Below are 21,002 nucleotides of genomic sequence, written 5' to 3' on the forward strand. Positions count from 1 at the left end.
TTGTGCAATTCTTGAGTGAAATATATTTGGACAGCCAATTGATATTGTAATGGGAGCAGGAACACGACAAAATTGTTACTCACTTTCACCTCTTCCTTAAGAAAATCAGTGTAACTAAACAACCATACAATTGCTGGAAAAACACAATTGACAAAAAACTTAGTGACAAAACTGATTATTTTTTAAAAAAACAAGGACTCTCAATTAGCCAACTTAGAAGCAATTGTTAGTTTTGCTGGGAGGGATATGTTGAGATTAAACATTTTCAAATGTAATTTTAATCCAAACATTTCTCCAATTTCTAGCCAGTGGTTTCAAATCATTGATCTAATACCACTGCAACACGGCACAGGTCATTTTCACAAGGCGACACATCAATTTCTTGCATTTGGAATGTTTAGCCAGTGTCCTAATAGGTCAATTTTATCTTACTCCATCAACTCAACTTTCAATTTTCAAGATGGCATTCATTAGAAATCACAGCATCTTTTCTCCAGCTCCTCCTTTGTCAGGGTTGGGAAAGTAGACTGTTATTCTACAACTTTTTCCACATCATTGCAAATAATCAAGAGACTTCAACAAAAATCCTAAGGAACAGACAAAACCCAGCACAATTGAGTCTGTTGTTTCAAATATGAGGCTGGAAGAATGCTTCAATGCTACAAAGGTCAATTTAAACTGCCTTTATATTGAGTTTGGTGATGTTTTGGTTCCTCTAACTCCTAATTCATACATCTCCTACAATCAGTGGCAATCTCAAAAGGACATTCTCTAGATGCATGAAGGACCGCAGCTGGGCTAACAGAAATCTCAATAAAAATGCAGCTTATATTGCTTCAATTTTACCTCTTACTATCCCAATCTCAAAAACATAAATTTTAAACTTTGAAATCACACCTTCTCAAAAACTACCATGAACTTTATGCAATTCTATAGCTGACTGAAGTTCCATACTCCTATGCTGATATCACTGGCCTTCCTCCCTCTGTCACACAGCCCGAATGCAGAGTTGCAGCGGGACCCAATGGCACTGCCTGAAGCTCAGTGGGCAGCGCCATGGTGCCCAAGCATTGGCACTTTACCCCTTGCGCAGTGCCAGGGAGCCAGGCCGCAATACCCAGGGGGCAACCCCCCACTACCTGACTCTGGGGGGGGGGGGGGGGGGGGTTGATTGCCCCCCCTTCACTCCAGTGGGGCAATCTGTGGACTCAGATGACAAGAGTATGCATGCCACATTATAACCTGTCCTTACTCAATGTTCAGACATGTAACCATTAGCAGGCATCACCAGAAAGTAATCAAAAACACCCTGTGTTTTTTCCATTCAGCCAGCCCTTGCAGTATTGGTACATCTTGTTGGTAAGGCTGGCATTTATTGCCAGGTACAACTAAGTGATTTACCGCCCAAGTTGCTTTAATGTGGGACTGAAGTCGCAGACCAGGTACCTTCCCTAAAGGTTATTAGTAAATCAGCTAGGTTTGTAACAATATCAAAATATTTATGGTCACTTTACTGATTCCAGATTTTAAAAACTGAACAAATTCTTAAACTGGCATGGTGTAATATGAACTCACTCCTCTGGCTTTTAGTCCAGGTTTAAGGATTACTCGTCCAGTAACCAAACCACCAGTCTACTACAATAAAAAGGAAAACATTTTGTTTCAGATTCCAGCATGCACAAACAGAAAATGCTGGAAAATCTCAGCAGGTCTGACAGCATCTGTGGAGAGAATGGAGCCAACATTTTAAGTCTGGATGACCCTTCGTCAGAGCCCCCTCTCCACAGAAGCTATCAGACCTGCTGAGATTTTCCAGCATTTTCTGATTTTGCACCAGTCTACTGTACCGTGTAATTTGTTCTATATTTTAAAAATCATTCTTAGTATGTGGATAATGTTGGCAAGACACACGTATTGCCAATCTCTTTTACCCACTACTGCTTCCGAGCAGATGGAGTTTCCAAAATGAGTTTGGGAATGACAAGATTTTGACCGGGCGATCAAAGATTGGCCCATATTATAGTCATAAAGCAATATTAAATATATTGCTAGTCTTTAAGTGGATTGCAAAGCAGATGATGTGTATTTATGAAAAAGTATTGCACATTCTCCCAATTTTTATTTTCTTACAAAATTAGAAGCGTAAATGCGTGCTTAGATTATCAGTAAAATGGGTCATCGTACAATCAGGATAGCAAATGATAAGCACAATTCTCACCTTGTTTGGGCCAAGCCATGGCAATGCATTATCAGTGCTTCAGAACAACACACCAGCAAGTATTACTCTTGCTTCAGACCTCATTTACTCAATGAAATACAAAAACAAAAAAATTGACAGCTGTAGCTCCTCCCTCAGCCAGGTGTGTGTTCCTGAGGGCTATTTCTTTGTTCACAAAATGCAGTATAGCACACATCTCAAAGTTTGCCTTTCTAACCTTGCCAAACACACCCTGGAAAATCCATAAAGTCCAGGGAGGAATACATTTTTTTAACTGGCACTAAGACTACATAAGCATGTCAACTTCAGACATACTTATTCAAACCACAAGCTGGATATGATTTGAGATCTCCTGGAGAGATTTCCTGAGTTTCGTTCTAAAAATATTACACTGAACGGCCCAAAGCAATTTTGCATAACTGGAAAATGTTGAACATTCTCCTTTTGTTGATGTTTGAGAGTAGGTGAGCTAGAATTCACCAAAACTAGTCAATGCACTGGTTGTTTCAATGTGATGAAGGGGAATGTACCACCACACTAATTCCAAGCCCCAGACAAATCTGGAGGAGCAGACTGTTCTCACTGCAAATATGCTCCACTTTTTGTAATCCACCACAGATCATGACAATTAAGCTTACTTTAAAAGAAAAGGTGCCCATATTAGTCCAAACACGTTTGAAAAACAGGTAACTGCTGACTTTACATGAAATGGAAGTTGTTTGCTTTCTTCAATGGGTTAATAGTTTAGTTCAGTGGTTCCCAAAGGGTGCGGCGCGCCACACTGGTGCGGCGAGAGAGGATGGCAAGTGTGGCGGGAAGATTCAAGGACAATCAAAGAAACATTTAAACATGGATAGATATTTTTCCAAAGTGAGAGCAAGAGCATCAAGTGATGCTGAGGACGAATCCCATGATCATATTATAAAGTAGTTGTGCTCTACGTTATGAATCAAGCACTGCTAGGAGTTGTTTTTTTTTTGTTTTTGAATGTATTTCTTATCAATAAAAAATTCGGTGTGGCGCAACCAAATTTTTATTCCAAAAGTGCGGCCCAGTGAAAAAAGTTTGGGAACCACTGGTTTAGTTGAACAGAATGTGTAATCTGCTCCTGGTCCTGCAGATTGGAGATGTTAAAAGATGGTAAATTCCCAGCTATTCAATCCTGCAATGCCAAATTCAAGTGTGAATTTCTTTCTGTAGTTGTGTTAAAACTGGTCTGCTGGGATGGGAAAAAATGATTGCAGACTGTCCTGAAATGATCGTGCCCATAGTCAATTATAATTTGTCAAAATTGAAAACTCACTTGCTTTCATTCTTAAAATAATGAAAGCCAATATAATCAGGGGTTTTGCCCCAGGTTTCTAGAATGAAGAATACTTAGGACGGAAGAACTCCATGACAGTTTGGTTTCTGTACATCACATGAAACCACCTGCCAAAGGAACATGGCTCAAGAGGATGATATACTATGAAGGGATATGTGAAGTCTTTACATTCACTGTGCCTCACAGTAAAGTTTTCAAATTTTATGTTACAAGACCATTTTAACTGCTGGAGAGAACGTGGAAGTTCTCAACTTGAATTGAAGTATTTCATCAGTAACTGATTTATAATTTAAAATAAACTTGAGCAATTGGCATATCTTGGTAAATCTCTGGCCTGTGTATATTATTTGTACTTAGGACCCCCGCGTAAGTTCCAAAACACAATTTACTACAATTAAGGTCCCTGTATGTACATACTCATCAACTTGAAACCTGTTTCGAAATTCTACCGTTGTAATTTGCTCATGGAAACTGTTACCAGGCAGGCAAATTAGAAAATGCTATGAAGGAACCTGAAAAACACGTTTTTGAAGACTGTGGATTGAGCCTATTAAAGGGCATTTTGTACTGAAATTAACTCATGCAGTGCATCTAAATCAATAGCAAATGGATTTTATTTAGTGACTATGGAAAGAAAAAAGATAAAGTTGGCAAAGGAGAGCTGACTGGTGGCAAGGGACAAGGTTGAGAAGGGGAATCTTCATGATTGACCTCAGCCAGTATGGGAATTTAACCTGTGCTGCTGGCAACGCTCTGCATCACTAAGCAGCTGTCCAGCCAACTGAGCTAAACTGACCTCCAATGATAATGTACACTCACCTCGTCAACAGACATGGTAGGATGGGGTGGATGGTTGTAAATACGTTGGAAGTAACTGTTTGCTTCGTCATCGATTTCCTTGCTAAAGTGCTGATTTGCCTCCGGCCATACCTGAGAAAGGTCAGCTGTGTGAAATGGCAACAAACAGAGGGAAAGAAAATCTCATCAAAATCTACTTGGTAACTATTGTTCAACAGTACATGCAAAGCAACAGGCTGACATATAAACAACATGCATGGCTTTTGTCAGCATTGATCTTCATCACAGAATTAACAAATAATGCAATCATTGAAGAAACTATTAAAAATAAGCTGCAATATTTTGCACTAAGTATTTCAGATTGGTTCCATTTGAATTCATACTAATTAGTCATACGAATACAAGATTCAGATCTGACATTGCACCTGCATTACTACCTCCTTCCTATGCATGGTTACCCTGGGAAGAAAATAATGGGCAACTAATCCCAGCTGGCTAATCTTTGCATTCTGCAATTCCACTTGGCAACAATCACAGCTAATACAATGAGTGCACACTGGAATGACAGCACAAAGACCCACTGAGTAAACTGATGCAAATTCAATTCTCTTATGAGTACTGAAATTCTGAAATGAAAAAAGCAAAGGGATATACCACTGCAAAACAGGCTCAAGACTCTGCATGGCAAAGACCTTCCAATGTGGATGAATATTTTACTGGCACTTGCGATAAAGATTGCATATAAATAATACTTGGTTGACATGTTGTGGTTCAACCTCTACCCATAAAGCTGATAAAGGGTTCAATACTTTTAGAAGTGATGAAAATTCCAGCAGAAAATGTCTATAATTAAAGCAGAAAATGCTGGAAAATCTCACCAGAGGGCTCTGACAAAGGGTTATCCTGGCTTGAAATCTTGGCTCTATTCTCTCTCCACAGATGCTGCCAGACCTAAGATTTTCCAGCATTTTCTGTTTTTGTTTCAGATTCTAGCATCTGCAGTATTTTGCTTTTGTCCAGAATTAAAGATTGCTGGATGAAGATTAACCTTGCTCTTTTCTAGATAACATTTTTAGAGTTTGAGAATTAAAAATCAATTGAAACCAATTCCAAACACTTCTATTTGTTGAGAATTATAAATGAGCCACAAATTTTCACAGAGGCTAGGATCTTTGACTTGGGTAATGCACAAATATCACTTTCAATGGTGCACAAATGAATAACCATTTTGGCAAAGCATTTTATTAAGCCCTCAGCTGGGCAGAATAAAACAAGTTTAAGAATTCTGGAGAGAAAAACCATTTCCAGAAATGTACTGCCTTTAATTGGTACATTTTGGTAGATTACTGTAGAAGTGATCAATTTTTCAAAAATTAAGTAAAAATTACTTTGAGAATCCAGTTCAGAAGAAACACATGTAACAGCCACGGCAAAATGGATTTGAATTTTGAACATTTTAATCCAAAATGAGTACCAAATTGGTTAGTATTTCTGTCTGGTGGTGCTAATTGTAATAACTGAAGAGGAAAATTGGTGTTGATAAATTCCAACATGGGCTGGCATTTCACAAACATGCAGACAAGCATTCATATCAAGTGCATGCATCCACCGGGGCAACCTAAAACAGTGCTCAAAATAGGCTCAGGTTAGAGATATCTCAATGTTATACTTTCCAGCAATGGTGTAGGAGGCAACAAGTTCTTTGTTATAAAATAGGTAGAAGCGAAGGACAAATCTATCTCCTTCCAAAATCAATCACCCAACCCCACCCCAGAATCTTGGTCATAACCTCAACCTTGTCCAGTGTCCTATGTTGCTCCAGCCAAGCTGAATGAAAAGCTCAAAAACAGCATTACTGATAATTCCAGGCCTTCCAATTTTGCTGCTAGAATTTGGATTCTCAGATGTTAGCACAGCTTTCTTGCTTTTGGATGCAAAAATGTCTAACAGAACAAGGCCACAAATGTTATCTTACTTTCAAAGTTACTCAAAAATGTTGTGACTTTCTAAGGTGCTCTGAAGTAGTATACAAACAGGTTTTGTGATCTTCCCTAACTTGTGGCAATCACCTGAATTACATACATCAGTTAATACGGATCCACATTTGTTTTTCTGCTGCTCCAGTTTCTTTGTGAAAGAAACATTAGCTGTTAGTAGAAAAATATCCTTGCTTTCTATTACAATCTTTTCACTTTAGTAAAGTAATTCATTAGTTGATGTATACATTGGCACCTCTCCAGTATACCCAACTTTAAAAGTGAACCCATTATGTTCTTTTTTATTCATTCCTGGATATGGGTATCATTGGCAAGACCAGCATTTATTGCCCATTTGTATGATTAAATAAAACCTGAGTTGTGTTGAATATACATCAAGAATCTGTGCACTTTACGATTCTAGTGGTCACTGAAATGTACTCGGAAAAGATCTAATCAAGTTGATAACTTATGTCAGAGTTTATAAATAAAACTGTTAATACTCAAAACCTCTGATTCATTATCTAAGGGAATCTATTTTGAGCCCTGGTTGCGTGTATCGCTCTGTGAAAACTAGTTATCTTTAAACCAAAATAATAAAATAAGCTAGCTAGGCCACACTCACACAACAGTCACAGACAACACAACCACTTACAAGGTTTCATCTTACTCTGCTGGAATGTCTGTGGGTTCAGTCCAGATGTGCTCATCTTTCGCTGTCCAAAGGGATCAGTGTTCACAGTTGGTAGTGCAAGTCCACCAGTTCCCATGCCAGTCAAACTACCTGTACCCAAACTACCTGAGGGTATAAAATTAAATAAGGCTTCCTGTCAAAATATGTTAGTTTTTTTCAGCCTATTATTAGGCTCCATAAGGAGGTTAACATACAAAGCTACAAGTACATCATGTGCCATGGCTTTTGTTTGGTTACACCATCAGAACCAGTCCCATAATGCAGGACTCGCTTTACCTCTTCCATCCTATCCAGAAGGATCCTCTGGCCAGCACAACACTCTTCAACCTGACTGACTAACTGGATGCTTAGATTCAAGAATACAATACAATCAACCGGCAAACATATTTAGAACAAGTCAAGCCTCAGTGGAATAGTTCTCCACAGGGATTGGGAATCATGCACTGGTTTCACATTCATCATAGTAGTTTATGACAGAGACCAGGTGATTTTAGCCAGTCAATTGTTTGCAGTTCTAATCTTGAAGCAAAACTTTATGACAAACATTAAAAACTGAGTTTATTCTTTGGCAAGCTTGCTTGCTTGATGTGTGAAATTTTAATTTTTTCCCTGAAGAGATTGCTGCAGAGCTATACAACACATCTTTCATTCTTACTTCCAAAAGAAACCCAAAAAGTAGGGATTACATACAAACAGTTAAGAGTTGGATTTAAAGTTAATTTGAAGCAGTGAGTGAATGCCCAAGGTTCACTGGGCCAGTACTTTTGCGAGAAGATAAGCTTACTGACCAAGGAGAAGCATCCATCACTTGGAAGTTTCTTGGTTGGTGTGAACAACCAACTACTCCAAGGACAACAGCCTGTGAGGTTTCTGCAGGATAGACTTATGGCTCAGTGAAATGAGAAGATGGATAAGGACATGGACAATGAATTATGGAAGCTAAGAAATTTCCTTCACATTTTTAAAATAGTAGTTTGTTTGGATTACCTAAAAGCCCCAATTGTAACAAATTTAATCTGGAACTCTTGACCAGTTTACATGGCAGTTGGATGTATATATTACATGTTCAAAGATGTTGGCCTGTCAAGTGCTTAGAATTCCTCCAATTATGATCATGAGAGCAAACCTATCCAAGTCTGATTTTGATGCAAAAGCTGACAGTACCAAGTTGTGTCAGACAGCAAGTCTGACATTTAATCAACTTTGACAATTGAACATAATGCAGTACTGCATTTTCCCATGACGAAAATGACTACAAAGTGTGCATTCCATACATAAGTACCACTAAGTGGGACAAAAATACACTCAGGAGGGTTGCATCAAATAGATCCTTTCAATGAATGTGCATTTCTGAAAACAACTCATTTACTGTATTTGTAAATTGAAGTTTTTCCCCTTTGTGTTTTAAAACGACCTTCCTAACATACAACTGAGCATGCAAATTTCGGAGACTTGCTTTAAAATCAACTCATTTCAAGAGAGGAGGAGGGGTGAATGGAAAGGACTAGAATTAACACTCTATCCTTTCACTTCTAGTACCCGGGAACAGACTAGAATGGTGGGATGAAAATTGCTGCGAAGTCCTATATGAAACTAAGTTTCAGCAGCTTCCACCCAACTGCAATTGGGCCTGAAGCACAAAAATCTGCTTGAAATTCAACCCAATCTCAGTCAACAAGGCCATAGCTGAGATGAAAAATAATTAAAGAAAATCCACCAAGATAGCAGGTGTTATTTGAACTGATTTAAGAGTCGCAGCTTCAAATCTGTATGACTTATGTTTTACTACACCTGCAAATGGCTCACCATGGATAACGAATACCAATGTCCCATTGTCAGTACATTAATCAGCATAAAAATGAATCTCTCAAAACTCAAGTTACTGAATACAACAGGCAAGTTAATATCAAAGAGAGAAACAGGATGATCTGAACTCGAGGGTAATTGCTCCACAAAATAGTTCTTAATGCATTCAAAAATCAAGCCATTAATTACTACATGGTACATGAAAATACATCAGCTTGTAAAATTAGCTAGTCAGCCATATTTCTGCAGCAAAGTGTGGAAATCAACAATTGAGCAATTAGTGATTTCATCATTACATGATAGAAACCAGTGAAATACCTCAGCTCAGGAATAATGCAATTTTGAATAAGTTCAAGAGTAAATCTTAGTATTTCCCTCTCTTTCCATCACACACAAGGCTTGCTAAACTTGTAATACATTGTATTGCAATGTGTTTAACATGCTACTGCAACAGCGTTTATTGCAACATCACAATTTAGCCTTACACTAATTTAGTTTGGTTATTTCAGAGTGGAGAAAGCTTTATACGTTAACATTATCCATGTAAATACAAATGAAATTCCATTTGACCACAGCAGACCGTCACGTAAGCAATATTAGGATGGTCTAACCTGGGAGCTGAGAAGGAAGACCGCCAATTCCACTGAAAGGAGTTGTCTGGTTTGGTGTAGAGAGTGGAGGAAAGGCTTTTGCTGGTGATTGAGGGGTGTTGAATGCAGAACTCAGATTAGTAGTGAAACCCTGCATACTTGGAGTGAGGGATGCAGCTGATCCACCAATGGCCAACGAAGCCATGCCAGACAAAGAGTCAATCTACAATGAGAGGATATGGTGAGATGGGGTGGGGTGTGGGGGAAGGAAAGTAAAAAAATCTGCGTTAGGGAGAAAATTAATAAAATTACAGAAATATTCTTGGTTTAGCTTAAGCTACCGAAACCTTTGTTAAAATGAGTTATTTTGAAAAGCATAAGAGATCAGTATTATCTACAATCACTTTCTCAATTATCCTCCCCATCGCCCCACCCACCCCCACAATCATTACAATTGCCTGGTTAAGAAATGTCTTATCTTCATAAGAAAGAGCAGCTTTATCTTTACGTTACTGTTGGTACTGAGCACTCTGCGCTGAGTGATGCAAGGCTCAAATAAACACACTCTCCAGATCAAGGAACACAAAACTGGAGACTAGAGCAAGGAGGAAGGTCTTTGGGTGTGAGAAGGCAGTATCATTGAATTTGCAAAATTATCTCTCAGCAAACAGAATGGGAGGCACTACGATGCAATGCAACTGGACCCAGGTCCACCGAAAAAACACCCTCATTAAGAATATATTTTTCATATTCTGTATGGTTGAAACTAGCATGACTGCGCTATCAGCTTTCAGTATTGTTAATAGACATGTAAATTCTAATCAAGAAACCTACCAAAAACTTAAACCTCCATCTTATTCAAATGGTAACATATTTCTACCATTGCTAGTAACTTCAATCCACCCCAAGCAGTTGGTTTCTTATTATGTATTACATGTTAGTTGTCCTCTATAACACTGTCCAAATTGTGACTACTCATTTATGATCTCTGATTGCATCAGTAGTTTACTTGACCATGGGGAAGGAAGGCATCACAGCTGACCCATTTTCTACACAAACATTTCCAGCAGTAGGAGTACGAGTATAAACCCTGGCCACCTTCCCACTTCCTAACCCAGGGTTAAGGGGCAGATTCAGGGTGATGTGCCTGTTCTGAGAAACATTTTGGTCAACTTCTCAAGTGAGAAACAGTAACAAGCATTTTCTTTTTTTTTTTGCATTCTCACTTAGTTGCTACTTGTTCAAGCTCCCAGTGTGTTTGCCAAATGTTTTCTTTTTGGTTTTGCTCTTCTAACACCTGTCTTCTCTGCTTTGTGCATCTTTCTTTCCCATTGCAAAGAACATTCATTCTCATCTCACAGCCCTAGGAGACTGCAAACTAGATACCAGGTTTCAGTTTGCTCCCTGCAACAAAAATGACTGCAATATTCTATCAAGAGTATGAAACAAATGGGGGGCAAGAATGGGCACCTCCACCCTGCTCAGATTCCACTGGAATAGAAGCCACGGCCCTAAGTGATACTCGGGATGGTGGTGGGTAAAGGCTCGATGCACATCTATAACTGAGCAGATAGGGAGCGATTCCTGGAACTTTCACACCAGATCCGAAAGTAACTGGGACTGGCATGCCACACTATCTAGGTCAGGGGGAAGCTTGGTGCCCAAGAGGAAGCATGGGTTCAGGACCTCCCTACCCAATGGAATTCAACTGTTCGTGGGTGGAGGCACAGGACACCAAAAGTATGGTGTACAGCAATGGTATCAATTGACAAATTGTGGGATCACATCCTAATGCAGATTTCCCATATTTAATTGGAACTATGAAATTTATCAAGCAGGTGGGAGTCACTGCATTTAACCTTAAAGTCAGAGGCTTTTAATTGCATTTGCAGTCATGTGTTTATAATTGACCAACGGAGTATGTGGAAACAGACCGGCACTCAAATCTTTTTAAAATGGAAATAAAAATAAAACCACTGAAAAACGGTCAGTAGGCAGTCTCATGTTTCACAAGCATCATGTGTGCAATAGGGCTAGCATTTTCCTTCTTATGATCCTTCCTTCCTTTCTCCATATATGCTGCCTAACCTGAGTATTGCCAGAAGTTCCTGTTTTTATTTCAGAATTTGAACACCTGTGGCATTTCACACTTTTTTCTTCCTTTTTAAAGCAGATCTTAGGGAGCACTTGCCGATGCATAGAGCTGAAATGCAAAGCATCTTGGAAAATTCTTCAATGTTAAAGGTGTCATATGAATACTTGTTGAAAATACAGTTGGAAACACAAGTGGGTGAGTAATAAGGCTGCAAACTGATAACAGAAGTCACTACATTAAAGTATAGTTGCTTTATTAATGGAATTAAAACCTTATTTGATATCTGTATCGTGCACATCACAACTCTGGTTTGACCTCTCATTCAGCATCAATTACAATATAAATTTCCACTTTAGAACAAGAAATCTTGAAATAGTCAACCAATATACTCATCAATTTGCAATCAAATGTAAACTGAACTTGATATTATACCATGTTGTCACAAATAAGCATGCACTGGAATTTGAGCTTTTGTTTTAAAGATAATACTTTTCATAGTCTTTTATCGGTCTACTTGAATACATAAAAACACAACTTTTCATTAATGTGCTCTTTGCACACTTCCTAAAGGATAAAAATAATTTTTCTCCACTTAACTACTTGTACCTGTACAGGTGACATGGTTTCTATACTGCTGGTACTAGGTGCGCGGACCTTGGGCATTACTCCAGGTGGTGGTTGACGGGCTTTATTCATGACATTGCCACAGTTGGCCACCATTGTGAGAATGGTCTCCGACAGCTCCTGTGAAACACTCCTATCAGAACAAGGAAACACAACATTCAGGAATCATCCAACAATAGAAGCAATGCATTATAGGTGTCTAGAGTTACATGATGTCCCCAAGAACCCAGGCTACCACTTACAATTTGTTAGATCAGTTTTGTCAGACAAAGGTTCGTACTCAACAATTACTAGATTATGAAGACTAGTAACAGTTTCAGTACAAAAAATATTTATACTGCAAACTAGTGAATCAAACTGGGGTACAGTTCATGCAACAACATAGCCAAACCTAAAGCTAACTCAATCTTACTATGAGAAGGAAGCTTTCTAAGGCAGCCTACATTTATTGCAGCCAAAGACTGTTGGGTTCAATAATTGTGCACACAGTAAATCTAACTGCCACTAATCTCGATTAGCAATAAAGCACTTTAAAACAACTTATAAATCAGTTGCGCATCCAGTTGGATTTACATTGTGAAAACATGAACCATGGCACAGTGCAGTATTCATTTAACAATGTATCCAAGCACTGTTAAAACAGTGAGAATGGGACTTGACTTTCTAGTAAAAAGATAGACTTGCATTTAGTACTCACGAATGATCCCTCATCACAACTGTTGCAGAATACGTACTCAAACAGGAAAATCACCTGAAGATGGTATTTATGCCAATCTTACAAAGAACAAAGAAAATTACAGCTCAGGAACAGGCCCTTCGGCCCTCCAAGCCTGCACCGACCATGCTGCCTGACTTAACTAAAACACCCCCTACCCTTCCGGGGACCATATCCCTCTATTCCCATCTCATTCATGTACTTGTCAAGACGCCCCTTAAACGTCACTACCGTATCCGCTTCCACGACCTCCCTCGGCAACGAGTTCCAGGCACCCACCACTCTGTAAAAAATCTGCCTCGTACATCTCTTTTAAAACTTGCCCCTCGCACCTTAAACCTATGCCTCCCCCTAGTAATTGACTCTTCCACCCTGGGAAAAAGCTTGACTATCCACTTTGTCCATGCCTCTCAATCTTGTAGACTTCTATCAGGTCTCTCCTCAACCTCCGTCGCTCCAGTGAGAACAAACCAAGTTTCTCCAACCTCTCCTCATAGCTAATGCCCTCCATACCAGGCAACATCCTGGTAAATCTTTTCTGTACCCTCTCCAAAGCCTCCACATCCTTCTGGTAGTGTGGCGACCAGAATTGAACACTATATTCCAAGTGCGGCCTCACTAAGGTTCTATAAAGCCTCAACATGACTTGCCAATTTTTAACCTCAATACCCCGGCCGATGAAGGCAAGCATGCCATATGCCTTCTTGACTACCTTCTCCACCTGCATTGCCACTTTCAGTGACCTGTGTACCTGTACACCCAGATCCCTTTGCCTATCAATACTCCTAAGGGTTCTGCCATTTACTGTATATTTCCTATCTGTATTAGACCTTCCAAAATGCATTACCTCACATTTGTCCGGATTAAATTCCATCTGCCATCTCTCCACCCAAGTCTCCAACTGATCTATATCCTGCTGTATCCTCTGATGGTCCTCAGCTCTATCTGCAAATCCAGCAACCTTTGTGTCGTCCGCAAACTTACTAATCAATCCAGTTACATTTTCCTCCAAATCATTTATATATATATTACAAACAGCAACGGTCCCAGCCCTGATCCCTGAGGAACACCACTTGTCACAGCCCTCCATTCAGAAATGCACCCTTCCACTGCTACCCTCTGTCTTCTTTGACCGAGCCAGTTTTATATCCACCTTGCTAGCTCACCTTTGATCCCATGCGACTTCACCTTCTGCACCAGTCTACCATGAGGGACCTTGTCAAAGGCCTGACTGAAGTCCATGTAGACAACATCCACTGCCCTACCCTCATCAATCATCTTCGTCACTTCCTCGAAAAACTCAATCAAGTTCGTGAGACACAACCTCCCCTTCACAAAACCATGTTGCCTCTAATACGTCCACTTATTTCCAAGTGGGAATAAATCCTGTCTCGAAGAATCCTCTCCAATAATTTCCCTCCCACTGATGTAAGGCTCACCAGCCTGTAATTACCTGAATTATTCTTGCTACCCTTCTTAAACAAAGGAACAATATTGGCTATTCTCCAATCCTCTGGGACCTCCCCTGTAGCCAGTGAGGATACAAAGATTTCTCTCAAGGCCCCAGCAATTTCCTCTCTTGCCTCTCTCAGTATTCTGGGGTATATCCCATCAAGCCCTGGAGACTTGTCTACCTTGATGTTTCTCAAGAACCCCAATTCCTCCTCCTTTTTGATCTCAACATGACTCAAACTATCTACACATCCTTTCCCAGACCCATCATCCACCAAGTCCTTCTCTTTGGTGAATACTGACGCAAAGTACTCATTTAATACCTCGCCCATTTCCTCTGGCTCCACACATAGATTCCCTCCCTTGTCCTTGAGTGGGCCAACCTTCTCCCTGGCTACCCTCTTGCTCTTTATATATGTATAAAAAGCCTTGGGATTTTCCTTAATCCTGCTGGCCAATGCTTTTTCATGACCACTTTTAGCTCTTCTTACTCCTTGCTTAAGTTTCTTTCTACTTTCCTTGTATTCCACACTTGCTTCGTCAACATATAAACTGTGATGCTTTTAAAAAGCACACTGGGCTTTCCTGTCAGCAAACTGCTTTTAGCTCATTCGACGAATAACTGAGCAGAGCTACAAATGGCAAGTGTGCTGCTAGAAACATAAATAAAAATCCCTGTTTCAGCATCATAATGCCTAAAGCAGGTAGCATTTGCAGAACACCTTGCGGTTTAGTGCAAATTTTAACAACAACATGAGCAAAAAAGTGCTAAATTGCTAAATAGTAGAATTCAATTGAAATGGAAAATTATATACTTTCATCTTTTAATTTCTCTTCTCTACAACACACAGGCCATGTAGCAGTGATGAACACATGAGAAGGGTACTAAGTTGTGTGGGTGGGAATAAGTATAGAGTAAGGAGATGCACAGAGTGTAGTTGAGAATCAGGTCGCAAGTTGGTGCATTGGGGGTAAGAGGTGCTCTTTTTCTTTCAACCGCCAGTAGTTGGTGAATTTTCTTCTTTTGTCTCCAAGGTATAATAATCCAACAATCATCTCTCCCTCAATGTGAACAAAACGAAGGAGATTGTCATCGGCTTCAGGAAGCGTAGTGGAGAACGTGCCCCTGTCTACATCAACAGGGACGAAGAAGAAAGGCTTCAGGTTTTTAGGTATCCAGATCACCAATCTGTCCTGGTCCCCTCATGCCGACACTATAGTTAAGAAAGCCCACCAACGCCTCTACTTTCTCAGAAGACTAAGGAAATTTGGCATGTCAGCTACGACGCTCACCAACTTTTACAAATGCACCATAGAAAGCATTCTTTCTGATTGTATCACAGCTTGGTATGGCTCCTGCTCTGCCCAAGACCGCTACAAAAGGTTGTGAATGTAGCCAAATCCATCACGCAAACCAGTCTCCCATCCATTGACTGTCCAGACTTCCCGCTGCCTCAGCAAAGCAGCCAACATAACTAAGGATCCCACACACCCCTGAGCATTCTCTCTTCTACCTTCGGGAAAAAGATATTAAAGTCTGAGGTCACGTACCAACCGATTCAAGAACAGCTTCTTCCCCGCTGCTGTCAAATGGACTCACCTTGCATTAAGTTGATCTTTCTCTACACCCTAGCTATGACTGTAACACTACATTCTGCACACTCTCGTTTTCTTCTCTATGAACAGCATGCTTTGTCTGTATACGCGCAAGAAACAATACTTTTCACTATGTTAATACATGTGACAATAATAAATCAAATCAAAATCAGAAAAGCAATGTCCTAATACTTCAGCTGCGCAAATTATTGTCTAATTAAATAAGGTTGGATAGAAATCACAGGGCTGGGCATGACTGAAGCATCTGTGGATCTGTGAAATGCACTGCAATCCCAAACAACCATATCTGCTAGAAGTGTCACAGCCTGCGCAACTTCAGCTTTAAAGTTGCTGAGCTGGAGTCTTGAGTTGCAGACACTGAAAGACATCAGGGAGGGGCGAGAGCTACATGAACACTTTATTCCGGAAGGCAGTCAGAACTATTTAGGTTGAGCAGAATGTCACTATTGGTTAATGGTCAGTGGGGGTGACTGCCAGTCAAGCAGGTATGGGGAAATCAGCTTATTCAAGTGAAGCGAGATTCAGAAATCCAAAGAAAAGGGTTGAGGCATCAACACAGCATAACAATGCGAGTAAAGAAAAACAATGAGACAGGAAGGGACAAAGTTTAATAAAAATTATATACTGCAGGGAAAATAAGTTTTAAAAATGTTTTAAGTTCTTTATCTGAATGCACAAAGCATCTGGAATAAGATGGATGAGCAAGTGGCACAAACAGAGATAAATGATTTAGACCAAGAGAGTGAGACATGGTTACAAAATGATCAAGGTTGGGAAATAAATATTACAGGGTACACAATATTTCGGAAAGCCAGAATGTCAAAGGAGGTGAGATAGCTCTGATAGCAAAGGATGTCATAAGGACATTAAGTGAGAAAGGATTTGGCCTCAAAAATCATGAAGTTGAATCAATGTGTTGGTGGAAACTAGAAATAGCAAGAGTCATAAACATTTGTGGGAGTAGTTTATAGACGCCTTAGTAGTAGCTATCTATTGAACAATGCATTAAACAAGAAATTATTGGAGCTTGTAACAAATGTGATTGAAAAATTGTGGAGGACTTCAATTTTCACATAGACTGGGACAATCAAATTGGAAAGAGTCGCCTGAAAGATGAATGCATAGAATGTTTTTGTGGCAGTTTCTTGGAGCAATGCATCGTGGCACTAATTAGGGAAAAAAGCTATCTTAGATCTAGCATTGTATAATGAAGGGTTAATTAGTAATATCAACAGATCCACTGGGAAATAGTGATCATATCACTGAATTCCATGTTAAGTTTGAAAGTGACATATTCCAATCACAAACAAGGATCTTAAACTTAAACAAAAGGTATGGAGGGAAGAACTGATTACGGTTAATTAGGTAAATAGACTGCAAGATAGGATGGTAAAAATATTTAAATAAAATTCAAAATTTTCAAGAAAAATAGATTTCACTGAAAAATTAAAGCTAAGAAATCTATACGTGGTTTACTAATGAAGGTACCTATAATATTAGATTAAAAGAGGCTGACAATGTTGCGGGGAAAAAAAAGCAGCAAATCTGAGGATTAGGAGTGTACTAAAAACCAGCAAAGGGCCACCAAAACGTTAATATAAAGTTGAAAAATAGAATACGAGCAAACTAACCAGAAATATAAAAACAGATCGAGATTTTAGAGCTATCTGAAAAGGGAAGAGAGTCGCTAAAGTAAACATCGGTCCCTTAGAAGCAGAGACAGGAGAAATTATTATGGGGATTGAGGAAATGGTAGAGACACTGATATGTTTGTGTCAGTCTTCACAGTGGAAAACACAAATTTTATAACAGAAATAGATGGTAGGAAGGAAATTAATGAAATTACCAACAAACGGTATTGGAGAAACTTCTGGGACTAAGGTCTGACAAAGCTCCAAGACCTTATGGCCTACATTCTAGGGTTCTAAAAGAAATAGCTGCGGAGATAGTTATCATGTACTAGTTATGATTTTCCAAAATTTCTTCAACTTGGGAACCATCCCATCAGATTGACAAATGTTACACTACTTTTCAAGAATGGAAGGAGAGAAAACAGGGACCTACAGGCCAGTTAGCCTGGCATCCATTTTTGGAAAAACACTGGAATCTATTAAGGAATTCTTAACAATGCACAAAGGTATATATAGAATGATTAGAACAAATCAACATGGATTTTACAAAAGGAAAATCCCGTTGACAATTGCAGGTTGTTTTGAGGATGTGACTAGTAGGGTAGATAAAGGGGACCCCCACTAGATAAACTGTACCTGGATTTCCAAAAATCATTTGATAAGGAACCACACAAGGTTAATAGGCAGGGTAAGGGCTCATGGAGCTGGGTGGAATATATTAGCATGGATAAAGGATTGGGTAACACATAGAAAGCGAAGACTGGGCATAAACAGGGCTTTTTTTCCAAGTTAGCAGGCATTCAACAGTGAACTTCCACAAGGATCAATGCTATTTACAATCTATATTCATGACTTAAATGAAGAGACAGAGTAACGTTCATAGAATCCCTTCAGTGCCGAAGGGGCCATTCGGTTCATCAAATCTGCACTGATTCTCCAACGAAGTACTTTAACACCCCCCCCCCCATTCTCCAACAAAGTACTTTAACACCCCACCCGCCCCCCCATGCAAATATTACCCCCCCCCACCCCAGGTGCAAAAGCAATTAGGAAAGAAAATGACATGTTGGCCTTTATTGTAGAGGGATTGGAGTGCAAGAATAAAGTTGTCTTGTCACAGTTTTGGTGAGACCACATCTGGAAATTGCGTGCAGTTTTGGACACCACATTTAAGAAAGGAGATACTTGTGGTACAGTATTCAATAAATTGGTCCCTGGAATGAAGGAATTGTCCTATCTTTAGAGGCTCAGTAAATTGGGCTTACTTCAAAGAATAGAGGTAATCTCATTGAAATTTACATAATTCTGAAGGGGCTAGATAGGGTGGATGCTCGGAGATTATTTTCACTGGTCAGAGAATCTAAAACACGGAGGTAGTTTCAAGATTTGAGGTTGATCATTTAGAACTGAGGTAAGGAGAGATTCCTTCACTCAATATGCGGTGAATTTTTGAAATTCTCTACCACAAAGTGGATGCGCCATCTTTGAATATATTGAAGGTTTGAACAGACAGACTTTTGGTCTCTCAGGAAAATCAAAGGAGATGGTGAGGGGGCAGGAAAGTGGAATTGAAGCCGAAGGTCAGCCATGACCGTATTGAATGGTGGAGCAGATTTGACAGGCCATATAATGTATACCTACTGTTATTTCTTGTGGAAAAACTGTGACAGGCACAGTTAAATGTAGCACAAACATTTGAAATAGGAGAGGAGGGCCATTCAAGCCTGCTCCAGCATTCAGTAAGATCATGGCTGATCTGTTTGTGTTTCAAATTCCACATTTCCATGTACCCCCGACAACCTTTGATTTCCTTATCTAACAATAATCTATCTACCTCCACCATAAAAAATATCGAATGACCTTATAAATAGCCTAGATGAATATAGGAAGTGCAGGGGCAAAGTAAAAAAGGAAATAAGGAAACCAAAGAGAGGGGGATGAAAAAAGATTAGCGAGTAAATTTAAAGAAAACCCAAGATGTTTTACCAATATATTGATGGTAAAAGGTTAGTTAAGGAAAAAGTGGGATCTTTCAGAGATGAAGAAGGAAACCTGTGTGTAGATGCAGAGGCGGTGGGAAGGATTTTAAATGAATATTTGGTCTCCAAGAGATGATGTAAATTTAGTAGTCCAGGAGGAACACAGATTGATTTGATTTATTGTCACATGTATTAACATACAGTGAAAAGTATTGTTTCTTGCGCGCTATACAAAGCATACTGTACATAGCGAAGGAAACGAAAGTGCAGAATGTAGTGTTACAGCTAGGGTGTAGAGAAAGATCAACTTAATGCAAGGTAGGGTCCATTCAAAAGTCTGATGGCAGCAGGAAAGAAGCTGTTCGAGTCGGTTGGTATGTGTCCTCAGACTTTTGTATCTTTTTCCCGAAGGAAGGTGGTGGAAGAGAGAATGTCCGGGTTGCATGGGGTCCTTAATTATGCTGGCTGTTTTGCCGAGGCAACAGGAAGTGTAGACAGTGTCAATGGATGGGAGACTGGTTTGCGTGACGGATTGGGCTACATTCACGACCTTTTGTAGTTTCTTGCGGTCTTGGATAGAGCAGTAGCCATACCAAGCTGTGATATAACCAGAAAGAATGCTTTCTATGGTGCACCTGTAAAAGTTGGTGAGCGTCGTAGCTGACATGCCAAATTTCCTTAGTGTTCTGAGAAAGTAGAGGCGTTGGTGGACTTATTTAACTATATTGTCGACATGGAGGGACCAGGATAGGTTGTTGGTGATCTGGACACCTAAAAACTTGAAACTCTTAACTATCTCTACTTCGTCCCAGTTGATGTAGACAAGGACATGTTCTCCACTACATTTCCTGAAGTCGATGACAATCCCCTTCGTTTTGTTGACATTGAGGGAGAGATTATTGTTGCCGCACCAGTTCACCAAATTCTCTATCTCATTCCTGTACTCTGTCTAGTCATTGTTTGAGATCCGACCCACTACGGTGGTGTTGTCAGCAAACTTGAAAATAGAGTTGGAGGGGAATTTGGCCCCAGTCATTGGTGTATAAGGAGCATAGTAGGGGGCTGAGAACATAGCCTTGTGGGGCACCGGAATTGAGGATGATCATGGAGGAGCTGCTGTTGCCTATCCTTACTGATTGTGGTCGTGGGTTGGGAAGTTCAGGATCCAGTTGCAGAGGGAGGAGCCGAGGCCCAGGCCATGGAGTCTGGAGATGTGTTTCGTAGGAATAATGGTGTTGAAGACTGAGCTGCAGTCAATAAATAGGAGTCTGACATTTGTCTTTGTTATCTAGGTGACGGAAAAATCATAGAGAGGGAGTACTCAAAGGGTTGGAATCCTTGAAAGTTGATAAGGGCCAGATGATTGTTTCCGAGGCTGCTTAAGGAGGTCATGGCGGAGATAGAAGTGCTCGGGGGATGATTTTTCAATCCTCGCTAGATACAGGGGATGTACTGGAGGACGAGAGAAACGCAAACATTGTTC

At 39.9% G+C, this 21,002-nt stretch overlaps 1 protein-coding gene across 10 annotated transcripts in view; it reads right to left on the minus strand.

The window, feature by feature from the left end:
• Positions 1-21,002, minus strand: part of cnot1 (CCR4-NOT transcription complex, subunit 1) — a 204,249-nt gene that overhangs the window by 84,965 nt on the left and 98,282 nt on the right. For 8 of the 10 annotated variants that reach the window (XM_078211147.1, XM_078211148.1, XM_078211146.1 and 5 more), the window contains 4 exons: positions 12,108-12,258; positions 9,428-9,629; positions 6,972-7,115; positions 4,362-4,486 (listed from right to left, as the gene is read on the minus strand). In XM_078211147.1, the coding sequence (XP_078067273.1) occupies positions 4,362-4,486; positions 6,972-7,115; positions 9,428-9,629; positions 12,108-12,258 (622 nt within the window). The remainder of the gene's footprint in view (positions 1-4,361; positions 4,487-6,971; positions 7,116-9,427; positions 9,630-12,107; positions 12,259-21,002) is intronic. The other 2 variants (XM_078211150.1, XM_078211154.1) reach the window with 1 other exon arrangement.

Source organism: Mustelus asterias, chromosome 4 (assembly GCF_964213995.1).
Source record: "Mustelus asterias chromosome 4, sMusAst1.hap1.1, whole genome shotgun sequence".
NCBI classification, from domain to species: Eukaryota; Metazoa; Chordata; class Chondrichthyes; order Carcharhiniformes; family Triakidae; genus Mustelus; species Mustelus asterias.